Genomic DNA, 16,069 nt, shown 5'->3' with positions numbered 1-16,069 from the left:
CCTGAGAGCCCCTCTTGAGCTTCTGGGTTATTTGTAAACCCCAGGCCGTTTTCCCCGGAAGCCTGTTTCCCAGTGGTTCCTGTGGAGTGGGAACTAGCAGGCCGACCAGCAGGGAGAAATGTTTGGGGTGGGGGCCCTTGGCCGAGGGCGCGCCGTGCCTGATCCTCTCTAGACCTGTCCCCCACCCCCCGCCTCCGCTCTGCCTCCCTAGGACCCGCCTCTGCAGGGCACAGGACGCTGGAGGCCCAGAACAGCTCAGGTGCTCCCGCTGGGCCGGGCCGGGCGCTTCCTGGGAGGGGGACCAAACTCCCGGCCTCCAGCTTCTGCCCTCAGGGTCTCCGGGCTCCGCACCTGCGCCCGTCCCCGGCCTCGCCCCTGACCTGTGTCCAGGGGCTGGGCGGGCCGAACCGCGGAGACGGGAGGGACTGGGCCCGGCCGCCCTGAGAAGCTCCGCGGGTCCGGCTGGGCGAGTGTCTGTCCCTTTAAGGGCCGCCCCCGAGGAGGTGCCAGGCCCGGGTGGCGCCGTCTCTCCTTCCTGGTCCTGCAGGGCCAGGACTGTCCGCGGGGTTCAGGGAGGGGGCCGTGCCCGGTGCCAGCCCAGGTGTCCCCGGCCTGGCCCCATGGCCCTGGTCACAGTGAGCCGTTCGCCCCCGGGCAGCGGCGCCTCCACGCCCGTGGGGCCCCGGGTGAGTGTGGACCGGCCGTGGTGCCGCCCACGCAGTTGCTGCCCGGACTCGGGAGCGCGTCCTGCCAGCCAGCGGGCTCCTCTCAAACGGGGGCATGAGGAGGGGGCTGCGGGGCTGGGGCTGGAGGGCGCTGGGGGCCTCGAGGGTCTCTGGTACTGGCGCCCGGGCACAATCCAGAGCCCTGAGCGCCTCCCTGGCTGCGGAGGCCCCGATCTGAGCGCTCCGCCCGCCACCCTCGGCGCCCACCCAGCCGACCTGGCCTTGGGCCAGGGCTCCACGGGGCCTCCTGGTGGGGCATGGACTGGGGTGGGAAGACGATTGGCATCTGGCGCCTTTTCTGGCCTCCCCCCACCCCAGAATTCCTGAGAGAGGGGAGAGGACAGCCCTCCCCGCCCTCACCCTCCCCTGGGGCTGATCTCTCGGCAGGACCGGGCGGTCCAGCGAAGGAGTCGACTCCAGCGAAGGTGAGCACCGCCTCCCCCACGCAGATACTTCCGTCTGCCCCGGGCCTGGCCACGGCCGTCCTGGACTCCCGGTGCAGGGACAGAAAGCTCCCCGGAGGACGCGCAGCCGAAGCCCGCTGCCAAATTTGTGGGGCAGCGTTTCCGGTGGGGCCGGCTGGTGGGCTCGCCGTAGGGCGACCTTTGCCTTCACTGTCCCCCTGGTCAGCTGGGGCTTCCTCACCCACTGCCCTGGGCTTTGGCTCAGGTGGTGGCCACGGGCCGAACGGCAGGAGGGCATGAGGGGCCTGAGGACTCCTGGGTCCCTGACCAAGTTCCCAGCAGCCCCTGAGTTAAACAGGTGGGAGGGGAAAGGGAGCAGCCCCCATCCCCTGGCAGGTGAGCAAGAGTAGAGGGGCTGAGAGTTTGGAAGCCCCCAAAACTGGTTCTCAGTTTGGTGGCAGCATTGCCAAGGGGCCAAGGGGTTAGAAATGCAGATGCTCAGGCCTCCACTCCAGACCTATCGACCGCGTGGGAGCCCATGAATCCTTGCAGACAAGGGCTGCAGGTGAATGTGAGGCATGCTAGACTTTGAGAGCCCCTACCCTAAGGGGGATGAGGGGCCATGACAGTTGCCCACTGCCCTACCAGGCAGAGCTTTGCGGTGCTCCGAGGGGCTGTCCTGGGGCTGCAGGATGGAGGGGACAATGATGATGCAGCAGAGGCCAGTCCTGAGCCAGCGGAGGAGCCCCCGAATGAGGAGGAGCCCCACGGGGACCAGACAGACTTCGGGCAAGGATCCCAGAGTCCCCAGAAACAGGAGGAACAGAGGCGGCACCTGCACCTCATGGTGCAGCTGCTGAGGCCGCAGGATGACATCCGCCTGGTGAGGGCCCATCTGGAGCTCCAGGGGGCGGGGCAAAGAGACACACCTGAGGGCAGAATGGAGCCCTGTGTGTGTGTGCTTGGGGAGCAATGGTGTGAGGGCAGGGAGCAGCCTGGGGAGTGTTGGGGTTACCCATACCCCAGTGACCCTGCTGTTTCAGGCAGAGATGTTTTGGCAGGGTAAGGTCATGGCTGCAGGTCTCTGGAAGGGAAAGAACAGGGGAGGTTTGTCCTGTGTGAGCCAATAGGGCCAAATTAGGTCCAAGAGGTGGGAATTCCAGAGGTATGTTTCTCCTCAACCAGTAGAAGACTTTCCTGATGACATGACCTGTCCCTAAACGGACCAGTTCACAAGGCAGGCTTGCTGGACACCCACTGGGGGTGGGTGTGCTGGAGGGACCGGGGCAGAGGGGAGGAGGATTCCAGCCCCATGGAGGAAGGGAGTCCAGGTGGAGCCAGAGCACTGGTGTTCAAATGCTTGTGGAGACAGCTCGCCGTCCTCCGCAAGACATGGCAAACAGGATGCAGTGAATCTTCTGTAAAACTGAATTTATGACAGAAATATCATCCCCTGCCCGGGCGCGGTGGCTCAAGCCTGTAATCCCAGCACTTTGGGAGGCCGAGACGGGCGGATCACGAGGTCAGGAGATCGAGACCATCCTGGCTAACACGGTGAAACCCCGTCTCTATTAAGAAATACAAAAAACTAGCCGGGCGAGGTGGCGGGCGCCTGTAGTCCCAGCTACTCAGGAGGCTGAGGCCGGAGAATGGCGTGAACCTGGGAGGCGGAGCTTGCAGTGAGCTGAGATCCGGCCACTGCACTCCAGCCTGGGCGACAGAGCGAGACTCCGTCTCAAAAAAAAAAAAAAAAAAAAAAGAAATATCATCCCCTATTGTGAGATTTTGTCCTTAGTATTTCTTTGGTGATAAACATTTCTCAAATGAAATGATAGCAATGGCAAGTGACAGGGTTTAAAAAACAAAAACAAAAACAAAAAACCTCCTTCCTGCTGGGCACGGTGGCTCATGCCTGTAATCCCAGCACTTTGGGAGGCTGAGAAGGGAGGACTGCCTGAGCCCAGGAGTTCAAGACCAGCCCAAGAAACATAGGGAGACCTCATCTCAATAAAAAACTTAAAAATGAGCCAGGCATGGTACATAGGCCTGAGGTCCCAGCAACTTGGGAGGCTGAGGCGGGAGGATCATGTGAGCCTGGAGTTTGGGGCTGCAGTGAGCTGTGCTGGTGCCACTGTACTCCAGCCTGGGCAACAGAGTGAGACCCTGTCTCAAAACAAAAACAAAAACAACCTCCTTCCTCAACAGAAACAAAAAATGTGCAACCTGTGTCAGTCCCATTCCCCACTTTTTTCCACACAGTCCCTCCTTACCCACTGATTTTACATCGGGGAAGAAGGGGGATGGGAGAGGAAGGAGCAGTGTCAGCGCTGTTCTGGGCCTGGGGTGTCTAGGTGGGGGGCAGGGTCCTTGGGGCCACTTTGACCCCGGGCTCCTCATCTCTCCCAGGCAGCCCAGCTGGAGGCAGCCCGGCCTCCCCGGCTCCGCTACCTGCTGGTAGTTTCTACACAAGAAGGAGAAGGTCTAAGCCAGGATGAGACAGTCCTCCTGGGTGTGGATTTCCCTGACAGCAGGTTCGAGCAGGGAGAGGAAAGGAGGGGCAAAGAGGTAAGGGACAGGGGGGACAATGGCTTTCCCTCTGTCTCCTGCCAGCTCCCCCAGCTGCACCCTGGGCCTGGTCTTGCCTCTCTGGAGTGACACCCAGGTGTACTTAGATGGAGACGGGTAAGCAGTGGCAACTGGAGGTCGGGGGGCAAGAGGGTGGAATAACTGAGTGTGACAGATGTGACGGGGCCTGGGCACCGGGGTACAGTAGAACTTTAGGTTGGGACTCTGGGGACTGCTCCCAGCTCCATGTCAGATTCACTGTGATCCTGAGCAAGGCACCTGACTCCTGGGCCTTGGCTGTATCCAGCAAAAGGACAGGTTCTCTGTCGCAGAATCTGGAGTCCGGCCTCACCTGCGCCTGGTCTCCTGCAGGGGCTTCAGCGTGACGTCTGGTGGGCAGAGCCGGATCTTCAAGCCCATCTCCATCCAGACCATGTGGTAAGGACAGAGGCTGCCTGGACTCAGGCCAGCCTCTCCTTCGAAGGAGGCTGCAGGGCCTGGGGAAGGGCAGCAAGGGAACAGTGTGACCCAGCCTCTCCTCCTGTCTCAGGGCCACACTCCAGGTATTGCACCAAGCATGTGAGGCAGCTCTAGGCAGCAGCCTTGTACCAGGTGGCAGTGCCCTCACCTGGGCCAGCCACTACCAGGAGAGACTGAACTCCGACCAGAGCTGCCTCAATGAGTGGACGGCTATGGCCGACTTGGAGTCTCTGCGGCCTCCCAGTGCCGAGCCTGGCCGGTCAGTGTGGGGAGGGGAGGGCCTGGGTGGACGGGGAAGACAGGATAAGGCAGTGGGAGGCATGGCGGAGAGGGGAAGGGGCCCCTTGACTGAAGGGCTTTGCTCCCAGGCCCTCAGAACAGGAGCAGATGGAGCAGGCGATCCGTGCTGAGCTGTGGAAAGTGTTGGATGCCAGTGACCTGGAAAGCGTTACTTCCAAGGAGGTAGGTAGGGGGCCCGGGGAACGAGTCCCCTCCAGCAGGGGCCGCGAGCTTGCCTTTCCTGGGAGCCATCCCCACCTTGCCTGTCTCCAGTCCTGAGCCATTCCTGGATGCCTTGGCCTTGGCCCTAATGCATCTAGATGGGACACGATGCTGTCCTCAGAGGCCCCAGAGGGAAGGTGGCGGGTCAGGCACTAGGAGAGCTCCAGCCTCTCTTGCCCTGGGCTCTGCCTGCAGGTCCGCCAGGCACTGGAGCTGCGCCTAGGGCTCCCCCTCCAGCAGTACCGTGACTTCATCGACAACCAGATGCTGCTGCTGGTGGCACAGCGGGACCGAGCCTCCCGCATCTTCCCCCACCTCTACCTGGTGAGCTGCAGCCGGGCCTGGGCCTTGGGGACCGCTGGCAGCTGCGAGGGTGGGGGCCAGGAGCAGAGGCTGGAGGAAAGGGGGAATGTGCTGTTCGCTGTCTCCCAGGGCTCAGAGTGGAACGCAGCAAACCTGGAGGAGCTGCAGAGGAACAGGTAGGGCTATGAGCCCCTTGGGCTGCCCACCCCATCTTCCGTTCTCCTGGCCTCCCTGCATTCGGTGGTAGCCAGCTTCAAAAACCCCTGGACCACCCTCAGCAGCTGCCAGCTCTGCTTCTAACTCTGTTCTGGGGCTGTTGCCCTGGTGTGGGCTCCCAGGTGGGGACAGGAGACCCACTGGCCAGCCCCCGCCCAGTCTCCTCCCTTCCCCGCACTGTGAAACAAGGACAGAAACAAAGGGCCTCAGCCACGCCAAGACGAGAAGCAGCAGAGCCTACTGCTGTAACTGCCTTGGACAAGCAGAAAAAGGTTCCTCTTGCATGTGCCTGTGGTCCCAGCTACTCGGGAGGCTGCGGCAGGAGGACTGCTTGAGCCCTGGAGATTGAGGCCGCAGTGAGCCGTGATCATGCCACTGCACTCCAGCCTGGGCAACAGAGAGAGACCCTGTCTCTAAAAAATAAGAAAAAAGAAAGAAAGAAAAAGCCTCTTTTCCACCTTGTCCTGTCTCAGGGAAGAAGGAACTGCCCTTCTCCCCATGGGGACCTGGCTGCCTGCTCTGACAAGTACCTGTCATCTGCCCACCAGGGGCTTCTGGGAGACCTGCTGTAGCCCCTGTCACCCCCTGCTGCAGACCCACCCACTTTCAGCTTAGGTCAAAAGCTGTTTTCTAACTCATTTCCGAGAATAACGGAAGGGCTGGAGTTGCAGTTGAGCCAGCTGTCTGAACCAGATGAGGAAACAAGCCCAGCAGGGTAAAATGATTGGTCCAAGGTTGCAGCCATCTGACAGCTGGGTCACTTCTCCTCCCACTATAACTGCTGCCTCCATGTGACTTGAAACTTAGAGCTAAAGAGAGGCCCAGGGGCTGCCAGGTCTGATGGCCAATGGGCCTGGTGCCTCTGCCCACGTCAGCCTGGCCTTGGGCTTCTGGGACAGGGTCACCCACATCTTGAACATGGCCCGGGAGATTGACAACTTCTACCCTGAGCGCTTCACCTACCACAATGTGCGCCTCTGGGATGAGGAGTCGGCCCAGTTGCTGCCGCACTGGAAGGAGACGCACCGCTTCATTGAGGCTGCAAGGTTGGTCTCTAGGCTTTGCTGCCTGCCCCACTGTGGCTTCAAGCAGCCCCCAGTGCCCTCCTCCTGCCCACTCTGCCATCAGCTGTGCCATTCCTTCCAGCCCTCAGTGTCCTTCGCTCCTTCTCCTCTACTCTCAGTTGGTTGTGAGCCCTTTACTGGCCCTCCCCTGCAGGAGGTGGGTCCTTCATGGTGAGGGGAGGGTGCTGAACCTGGCCCGCTTCCACAGAGCACAGGGCACCCGCGTGCTAGTCCACTGCAAGATGGGCGTCAGCCGCTCGGCGGCCACAGTGCTGGCCTATGCCATGAAGCAGTATGAATGCAGCCTGGAGCAGGCCCTGCGCCATGTGCAGGAGCTCCGGCCCATTGCCCGCCCCAACCCCGGCTTCCTGCGCCAGCTGCAGATCTACCAGGGCATCCTGACTGCCAGGTATGGGATGGGAGTGAGTGGCAGGGGGTGAGTAGGTGGGTTTGCTGGGGGTGGCTGCTGGGTCACTCAGAGCTGACTCAGGGCCACCTCCTCACAGCCGCCAGAGCCATGTGTGGGAGCAGAAAGTGGGTGGGGTCTCCCCAGAGGAGCGCCCAGCCCCTGAAGTCTCTACACCATTCCCACCTCTTCCGCCAGAACCTGGGGGTGGTGGGGAGGAGAAGGTTATGGGCATGGAGGAGAGCCAGGCAGCCCCAAAGGAAGAACCTGGGCCACGGCCACGTATCAACCTCCGAGGGGTCATGAGGTCCATCAGTCTTCTGGAACCCTCCTTGGAGCTGGAGAGCACCTCAGAGGCCAGTGACATGCCAGAGGTGAGGCTGGGGCTGGGGGAGCTCAGCTTGCAGGGGTGGGGGCCATAAGGAGGGAGATGGAGAAAGACCAGGATGGGCATTTGACTGTAGACCTGAGCAGGGCGTACCCCAGCTAAGTCTGGCCCACCCATGCAGGGTGTCCTGGTAGGACCCAGGGGGCCTGGTCCCAGCCTCCTTCACAGTCAGTCCAGTACCTCTTAGTACCCAGTGTCTCCAGCCTGTCCCATGAGTACCCCTGAAGACGGGGACCAGCCACGTCCTGGGCCCCTGAGAACAGCTGAGACCCAGTGAAGGCACGTGGGGGCGCTGTAGGCACAGGCTGGAGAGGGGTCATGGGGGCAGGGCAGAAGCAGCACCTGTTTCCAGGGCTCCTGGGTGAGCCAGCCCCGGCCGGGGTCGCCAGCAGGTTCCAGCCAGACTACAGGACTAACTGTCTAAGGGGCAGAGCTCCCTCCCCAGGCCATGAGCTCCACAGGCCCCTGCCGGCCCTGGGGGCGATCTCTAACCCCATGGTGGGGAGGCTAAGGTAATCTCTGAAGTCCCTCCTGGGTCTCAGGAGCAGGACCTCAAAGGATGGGGTGGGGAGGAGAGTGCACACTCACACCGCCCAAGTCCTGCCTAAGTGAGCACCCTCAATGCCAAGTGCTGCGGGCACAAGCCTAAAACTGGGAGCCAGGCCCTGTATGGGACTCAAGGTCAAATGGCTGACTTGGAGGAAGGAGTGTCCACTGAGGGCAGGAACATTTGGAAGAGGCTTCCTGGAGGAGGTGTGGATGGGGAAGGATAGGGAGGCGTGGCGGGTTGATGGGCGGGTGTGGGCATTGTGAAAGGCAGGAGGTCCTCACCCAGCACTGGACACACGCATCCACCCAGCCCAGGTCAGGGGCTAGTGCCAGCACGGGTTTCACCTGCCGGCTGCCTGTGCAAAGCCAGAGGAAGGATAGGAGGGGCGGAGGGCAGAGAGGCCTGGGTCTCCAGAGAGCTGAGGAGGGCTTCTGGGGGCCAGAAGGAAGCTACGAGCAGGTAGGGTTCAAGCAGCAGGCAGCAGGGCTGGGGTGTTGTCCTCCCTCCTGGGGAAGCATGGCTGTGGACAGCTTGGCTTTTGACTTGGGTGCCACAAACATTCCGGCCCTCGCCTCCTCCTGGCTCTGTGCTTGGCGCCCCTGCCCCAGATCTTCCTGGCTCTGCTTGGGTGCCCCATGGCTTCTATGTCCTCACACCTGTCCAGGTTTTCTCTTCCCATGAGTCTTCACATGAAGAGCCTCCACAGCCCTTCCCACAGCTCGCAAGGACCAAGGGAAGCCAGCAGGTGGGCAAGGGGCCTCAGCCTGCCCTGAAGTCCTGCCAGTCAATGGTTGCCCTCCAGGGCAGTACCCTGGTGGCCAACCAGACCCGGGCCTTCCAGGAGCAGGAGCAGGGGCAAGGGCAGGGAGAGCCCTGCGTTTCCTCTACGCCCAGGTTCCGGAAGGTGGTGAGGCAGGCGAGCGTGGACGACAGCGGAGAGGAGGGTGAGGCCTGAGCCCTCACACATGCCCACGTTCCCCTAGACACTAAATAGAGGATCCACAACTCTTTAGAGAAACACCCTCACGTCTGTCGCTGCACACATTCTTCTCAGCTCCGCCCCACACCCCTGTCACTACAGCCTCACCTCCTACAGCCTTAAGTCCCAGACCCATGTCCACCTGTCCAAGGGCTCGAGACTTTCTACTGGGATGTGGTAGAGGGATTGAAGGTGCCTTTGGGGGCAATAGCACCCTAGTTTCATTCTCAGCTCTTGCCCTGAACACTCACCTGTGTTACAGAATAAAAACAGAGTTTCCAGCACAAAAAGGCTCACGCCTCTCCCCCCCTCCCCCTCCCTGCACCTCCTATCCTCTCCCAGTTCATTCCTGGAATCAGTCAGGCCAGGGAACCAGTGGCCCCAAAGGCAGGCAGATCCTCAGGCCCCAGCTGTGGGAGGCTGGAAGGGCTGGCAGGTCGCTTCCCTCGTCCACCTCAACCGGTCCAGGTCTTTGCTGCTGTCCCCAGACCTCCTGTGACACCATGCCAGATTACAGGGCGCCAGGCCAGAGAGTCTCTTCTGTTTGTCCTTTGTGGCCTCTGGCTAGTCAGTTTTTCATAGCCTTATAGTATCTGACTTTGTATTGAGAAATAAAACACATTTTCATATTCGGTTATTTTCGATGTGACAATGAAGCTGTCTGTGTTGCAGTCAGACCCTTCTCTGCTGGCCAGGGAAGGTGGCCGTCGCTTCCTCCCAGCAGTCTCCTCACAATTCCCAGGTGGCTGGTGACAGATCTATTTGGGGGAGTGCCGTGTTTGGGCGTGGCGCAGGAGGAAGATTGGGTAAGAGAAGAGAGGAGGTCAGTGCTATCTCCCCATCTCCTGGGGCAGGGCCTGGTACATGTAACCTGCTCACACCCGCTCAGGCAGGTCGGGCAAGGGAACAAGTCCTCACCGGGCAGCAGGCATGTGGCTCCACTGTGAGAGCTGGAGAGGGTTACTCATGAGGAAGTGCCTACCTGGACAAGACCAAGCCTGTTCCAAAAGCAAAGACTCCTTTGGACACTTGATGCCAGTTCTATGGCATATTTTGGGTCCCAAGAATCATCTTCCTCCTGCTACAATGCAAAAGGGCCTGATTTTCCAAGCCAGCCTATTGCTGCCTGGGAAGAAGGACCCTTGGTGGCCCTTCCCCTCCTGCCCAGGGGTTCCTTCTGCTCAACTTTAATGTCCAAGAAGAGTTCGTCCTTCCATCTGTTTTTTCCTTTTTTGAGACAGAGTCTTTTTCTGTTGCCCAGGCTGGAGTGCAGTGGGGCGATCATGCCTCCGTGCAGCCTTGAATTCCCAGGCTCAAGCGACCCTCTCACTTCAGCCTCCTGAGTAGCTAGGACCACAGGCACGTGCCACCACACCTAGCTAACTGGCTGTATCTTTGTCACTTCTTTTGTGGTTTTTTTTTTGTTTGTTTTTTGAGACAGGGTCTTGCTCTGTCACCCAGAATAGAGTGCAGTGATATGATCTTGGCTTTCTACAGCCTCAACCTCCCGGGCTCAAGCAATCCTCCTGCATCAGCCCGTAGTAGCTGGGACTACTGCACATGCCATCATGCCCAGCTAATTTTTCTTTTTTTTTTTTTTTTGTAGAGACGGGGTTTTACCATGTTGCCCAGGCTGTTCTCGAACTCCTGGGCTCAAGCGATCCACACATCTCGACCTCTCAAAGTGTGGGATTACAGGCATGAGCCACTGCGCCTGGCCCATCTTTGTCACTTCTATCCCTCTTCCCAAGATTATGTATGCTCTCTGCTCTATAATACACAACACTGGTTTGGGGAAGGGGCCAGATTCAACTCCTTCCCTCAAAGCAGTCCTCAGAGATGGGAGCTGGCACCAAGCATTCTCAGTGACTGAGACTTCACACCCACTTTTAAGAATGAATCTCTCACCCGGGCCCTGGTGGGACTCCCAGCACTGCTCTAACCCTGAAGTGCCCAGTGGCAGGAGACTCAGATTTAGCCCCAGCTTCACCACTTATGAATTACTTTGCTTTGAGTCTCTGTTTCTTTCTGTAAAACAACGGGATTAGACCTGGAAATCCCTAAGTACCCCTCTACATTTTGATGCATTTTATTTATTATTTAATTTTATTTTTGAGACCGGGTCACTATTCATCAATAAATGACCACTTAACTGATGGATTCCATCAAATAGAACATGTGTTTTTTGTTGTTGTTGTTTTTTTTTTTTTGAGACGGAGTCTCGCTCTGTCGCCCAGGTTGGAGTGCAGTGGCCGGATCTCAGCTCACTGCAAGCTCTGCTTCCTGGGTTTACGCCATTCTCCTGCCTCAGCCTCCTGAGTAGTTGGGACTACAGGCGCCCACCACTTCGCCCGGCTAGTTTTTTGTATTTTTTAGTAGAGACGGGGTTTCACCGTGTTAGCCAGGATGGTCTCAATCTCCTGACCTCGTGATCCGCCCGTCTCGGCCTCCCAAAGTGCTGGGATTACAGGCTTGAGCCACCGCGCCTGGCCATTATTTTTTAAATGAGGCAAATCTCTCATGTACCATTTGTGGGCAAAACTCCAATGGTGTTTCCTCTGCCCTCACACCATCACAGTTACCAACACATAAGACTGGTGACCAAAGGTATTGGGTGGGCCAGGAGCAGTGGCTCACACCTGTAATCCTAGCTACTCAGGAGGCTGAAGCGGGTGGATCACCTGAGGGCAGGAGTTCGAGACCAGCCTGGCCAGCATGGTGAAACCCCCGACTCTACTAAAAATACCAAAAAAATTAGCCAGGCATGGTCGTGGGCACCTGTAATCCCAGCTACTCAGGAGGCTGAGGCAGGAGAATTGCTTCAACCCAGAAGGTGGAGGTTGCAGTGAGCCAAGATTGCGCCATTGCACTCTAGCCTGTGTGACAAGAGTAAGACTCCATCTCAAAAAAAAAAAAAAAGTGTGGGTGTCTCTCCCCACACACCAAGCAACAGACCAGCTGGGTGGCCTCCAATTCCATTCCAACTCTGTCTACCGGGAGACAGTGTCAGATCCCACAGGTTGAGGGCTCAGCCCCCAAGACTGCATCTCCCTTCCCTCAGACCGTAGTGAAAAGTCCAGGCCTCCAGAACTTCTGCCTGACCAGCTTCAAGTTGGGGTTCCCACGATCCCCTCTTTGGGTTTGATTAATTTGCTGGAGCAGCTCACAGAACTCAAAGAAACACTTATGTTTAGTGGCTTATAATAAAGGATACTACAAAGGATAAAGATGAAGAGATGTGTAGGGTGAGGCATGGGGGAGGGTGCGGAGTGTGCACGCCCTCCCTAGGTGCCCCACCGTCAAGGAACCTGCACATGGTCAGCTACCCAGAGCTCCAAGAAGCCAGTCCTCTTGGGTTTTTAATGGAAGCTTCATGACAACAGCATTCCTTACACCAGGGTATAGGGTGAGAAGGAAGGTCTTTCTGAAAGTGGGGGGGGAACAGTAGAGCCCTGCCTTGGGGCAGGGGAAAGGAGGGCAGAATGTCAAGAGGTTGTTTCCTGTGGCCTGCTCCTGAGGCCTGACACACTCAACATTAGAACAAAAGACTGAAGAAGGGCTATGAGGATGATGAGCCAGGAGCCCTGGACGAAAACCAATGTATGTATAACACCACGGTACCGATGTAGAACTCGGTGATATGAACAAATTTTCAAAGTATAGAATAGTATGTTAACATGCTGTTGTCTGTATTTAAAAATATACCTATACCAATATATTTGATTACATAAGCATGGGGTACCTGGAGTGCCTCAAAAGGCAGCTGGTAACAAATCATTGCCTGAGTAGACGTGAAGGACTGGAGGACAGAGTAGGAGCGAGATTTACTTTTCATTTTATATCCTTCTTTATTATTTTTTGCCCCTCTAGCAATTTGTGTGAGCTTTGTGTATACACAGGGTTCCTTTTTTTTTTTTGGAGACAGAGTCTCGCTCTGTCTTCCAAGCTGGAGTGCAATGGTGCAATCTTGGCTCATTGCGACCTCTGTCTCCCAGGTTCAAGCAATTCTCCTGCCTCAGGCTTCCAAAGAGCTGTGATTATAAGCGCGCGCCACGATGCGCAGCTAATTTTGTATTTTTAGTAGAGACAGCATTTTGCCATATTGGCCAGGCTGGTCTCGAACTCCTGACCTCAGGTGATCCAACCACCTTAGTTAGCCTCCCCAAAGTACTGGAATTACAGGCGTGAGCCACTGCACCCAACCCATAGGATTCTTAATTTTTGTAGGTTTTGTTTTGTTTTGTAGAGATGGGGTTTCACTATATTGCCCAGGCTGGTCTCGAACTCCTGGGCTCAAGCAATCTGCCTGCCTCAGCCTCCCAAAGTGCTGGGATTACAGGCATGAGCCACCACACTTGGTGCCCTCTTGTCTGTATTTTTGATGCAGTTTCCCCTCCAGTCTTCATTTCCCTGATTGCTGACTTCTGACTTCTTAGAATCCTCTTGGATTCTAGTGGATCCCACAGCTAGTGAGCCCCACAGCTCTGAGTTCCTGATCAGACCTGCCTTCTGAGATGCACAGGCTGCAGGAGGGCAGGGCCTGGCCTTGGCTTCCCCCGACACTCTCACCACCACCCACCCACCTGCAGCCCTAGGTTAGGAATACTGAAAGGGCAGCCTGGGTAGGACTCCTATTTGGCCACAGAATGGGGGGTAGCCCCCAGTGTTTGCTCAGCAGAATGGATCAGGAATCAGAACTAGCTTCCCTGTACCCCACATCTTGTGGCCCTTAGGCATACCACCCAGATAGGTGCCAAGGATTCCTCTTCTGGAAGGGAGGTAGAGGCTAAATTCTGGCAATGTCTAGATAGCATGTATTGTTAAAATGTATCAAAGTGTAGCCAGGCATGGTGGCCCTGTAGTCCCAGCTACTCAGGAGGCTGAGGTGGGATGTCTTGAGCCTGGGAGGCAGAGGTTGCAGTGAGCCGAGATCACCCCACTGTACTCCAACCTGGGTGACAGAGCGAGACTCTGTCTCAGGAGAAAAAAAAAAGCACCCCTGTATATACCTTTTTTTTTTTTTGAGACAGAGTCTCACTCTGTCGCCTGGGCTGGAGTGCAGTGGCGCCATCTTGGCTCACTGCAACCTCAGTCTCCCGGGTTCAAGCGATTCTCCTGCCTCAGCCTCCTAAGTAACGGGGATTACAAGCGCCCGTCACCACATCCAGCTAATTTTTTGTATTTTCAGTAGAGACGGGGTTTCACTGTGTTGGCCAGATTGGTCTCGAACTCCTGACCTCGTGATTCACCTGCCTCAGCCTGTGCTGGGATTACAGGCGTGAGCCACCGCGCCCGGCCTGTATATACTTTTTCATGCACACATGATCGCTAAATCTGTAGGATAAAACTTCTAGAATTCTTGAAGCAAAGGCTTTCTTTCCAAGAAAGTGCACCAATTTATAGTGAATGGCAATGCCTGTGTCCTTAACGGACTACCCAGCCTACACATCAATGTCATCATCTTGCAACACTCCCAGAGGGAGAAAGGGCAGGCATTATGATTACCACCGTTTTTAAGCAATTAATTAATTAATTACTTTTTTGAGACAGAGTCCCACTCTGTGGCCCAGACTGGAGTGCAGCGGCACGATCTTGGCTCACTGCAACTTCCGCCTGCCTCCTAGGTTCAAGTGATTCTCATGTCTCACCCTCCTGAGTAGCTGGGATCACAGGCATGTGTCACGACGCCGGCTAATTTTTGTATTTTTAGTAGAGGACAGGGGTCTCACCATGTTGGCCAGGCTGATCTCGAACTCCTGACCTCCGCTGCTCCACCCCCTTCGGTCTCCCAAAGTGCTGGGATTACAGGCGTGAGCCGCCGCACCCGGCCCAATACCATCGTTTTCTAGAAATGAGTAAACTGAGGCTCAGAGAAGTAACTACTTAGTCTAACAGAGCCGGAATCAGATCCTGGGTTTCTAGATTCTCATTCCAAGAGCCTAACTCGGCAGTGGGGAAGGTGGCTCCTGGGCAGTCAACTGACTGCACAGTTCCGCCCAAGGCGGGACCTGGATCTAGAAGTGCTCGGAGCTCGCGGGTGGGAGGATCAGGATGACTGCTGCTCCCGGAGCCAGCTTTCAACTCCCACCCCGCACAGGAGCCTCAGCAGCGCGAGGCGTCGCCCAGACCAGACCTGGAACCCTTGCAGCACGACCGCCGCGCGCTTCCCTCCGGATCCAGCTCCCACCGTCAGAGCGTCCTCCCTCCGCCGCGCCCCGCTCAGCCCAGGCTGGGGCGGGGCCTCGGAAGCGGTCGCCCTCGCCCCGGACAGGGCGGTCCCTCGTTAGGCCAAGTTTTCAAACGGCAAAATCAACCGCGCGGAAGAGACTCTGCCTTCTCTTCACTCCGCATCCCAGACGCCTCAGAGAAACTGCCTTTCAGACCTTCGCGGCCTCTCCTGTGCCCGCAGCGCCCGGGAGCTGGGGACCCGGGTTAGCCACATCGACCGCAACGTTCGCGCGCCACCTTGTGTCTGTTCCTTTAGCTTCCAGGGACAACCCTGAAACCACATTTCCCAGCGTGCCTAGCGCCTCTGCGCAGGCGCAAATAGTTTTCCCTCGTTGCCATGGGAACCTCGCCCCTTCTAGAGTCCCGGCCGCTTGACTCAGCGAGGCGCGGTGTGGTTTTTTCCTGAGGTACTCTGGGGCTGGGACCCGGTCTGCAGAAGGTCCAGGGGGCGGCGTAGGGGGATTGAGGAGAGGAGACCAAGCCGGCCTTGCCTCCGGGACCAGCGCTTCCAAATAATCTGGGGCGTCCCGGCGTGCACACGCTCCTGAGGCCTTGCCGTTCTGAGGAAAGGGGCTGGCGAGGCGACCAGGGTCCGCGATGCCGGGGGTCCGGCTGTGGCCCGCGAAGGCCCGCTCGCCCGCGCCGGCGTCTTGTCACCGCGAGCCGAGGGCCTTTGCGCGGCCGACAGGTACTCCCGGGAGCTGGCAGCCCACGGGGAGGGTTCGCGGCGCAGGTGAACGCGGAGGTAGAATCAGACAGGGCGGTGAGTGCGCCCGGGGCTGGATCTGGCTCAGCCGCTGGTGGATTCGGAACCCGGGAGGCCCCCAGGCCCTGTGGGCTTCGGTTCCCCCGCTCTGTAAAATGAGGCTTGGACTGGAATTCTAGTGCCCATTGCGATTCCGTTGCAGAGCCGCCCCTGGCTCTGTGTGACCTACGAGTTCCTTCTTCTGTAAAATAAGGAGGCTGAAACGGATGATCCCTAACGTCTCTTCCGACGGTGCAGTATGTTACACACTGCTGGCTCCATTGCCCCTTATTGCACCCCAAGTGCAAGAAGAAAGAAGGGAACCTGGGATGATCTGAGCAAGACTCTCAGCTTGGGATCTAGAGTCAGAGAAACTTGGGTTTGTGACTTTGGACAAACTTATTACATCTCTTGAGACTCAGCTGCTTCATTTGCAAGATTGGGGATAATGTTAATACTACCTCCGGTTTTTGAGGATTAAATGAGATGACACATGTAAGTTTTTAGCCCAGGGA

At 57.6% G+C, this 16,069-nt stretch overlaps 1 protein-coding gene across 1 annotated transcript; it reads left to right on the top strand.

Moving 5' to 3' along the window:
- The first annotated feature begins 253 nt into the window (after positions 1 to 253).
- Positions 254 to 9,220, top strand: SSH3 (slingshot protein phosphatase 3). Its single transcript, XM_025356688.1, has 14 exons — positions 254 to 686; positions 1,113 to 1,150; positions 1,778 to 2,012; positions 3,536 to 3,660; positions 3,740 to 3,811; positions 4,067 to 4,132; positions 4,245 to 4,433; positions 4,543 to 4,636; positions 4,871 to 4,999; positions 5,108 to 5,154; positions 6,094 to 6,240; positions 6,467 to 6,667; positions 6,765 to 7,038; positions 8,267 to 9,220. The coding sequence occupies exons 1-14, from the start codon at positions 621 to 623 to the stop codon at positions 8,555 to 8,557; spliced, it is 1,974 nt and encodes a 657-aa protein (XP_025212473.1). The 5' UTR covers positions 254 to 620; the 3' UTR covers positions 8,558 to 9,220.
- Positions 9,221 to 16,069: the final 6,849 nt, after the last annotated feature.

Source organism: Theropithecus gelada, chromosome 14 (assembly GCF_003255815.1).
Source record: "Theropithecus gelada isolate Dixy chromosome 14, Tgel_1.0, whole genome shotgun sequence".
Classification (NCBI taxonomy): Eukaryota; Metazoa; Chordata; class Mammalia; order Primates; family Cercopithecidae; genus Theropithecus; species Theropithecus gelada.
The sequence above is the reverse complement of the archived record's forward strand: the minus strand, read 5'-3'. Positions and strand labels throughout refer to the sequence as shown.

Coding starts and splice junctions, on each gene's coding strand:
- SSH3 (XM_025356688.1), top strand. CDS start 621: ATGGCCCTGGTCACAGTGAGCCGTTCGCCCCCGGGCAGCGGCGCCTCC. Junction 4,133..4,244: donor ATCTCCATCCAGACCATGTG/GTAAGGACAGAG, acceptor CTCCTGTCTCAG/GGCCACACTCCAGGTATTGC. Junction 6,668..6,764: donor CAGGGCATCCTGACTGCCAG/GTATGGGATGGG, acceptor ACCTCCTCACAG/CCGCCAGAGCCATGTGTGGG.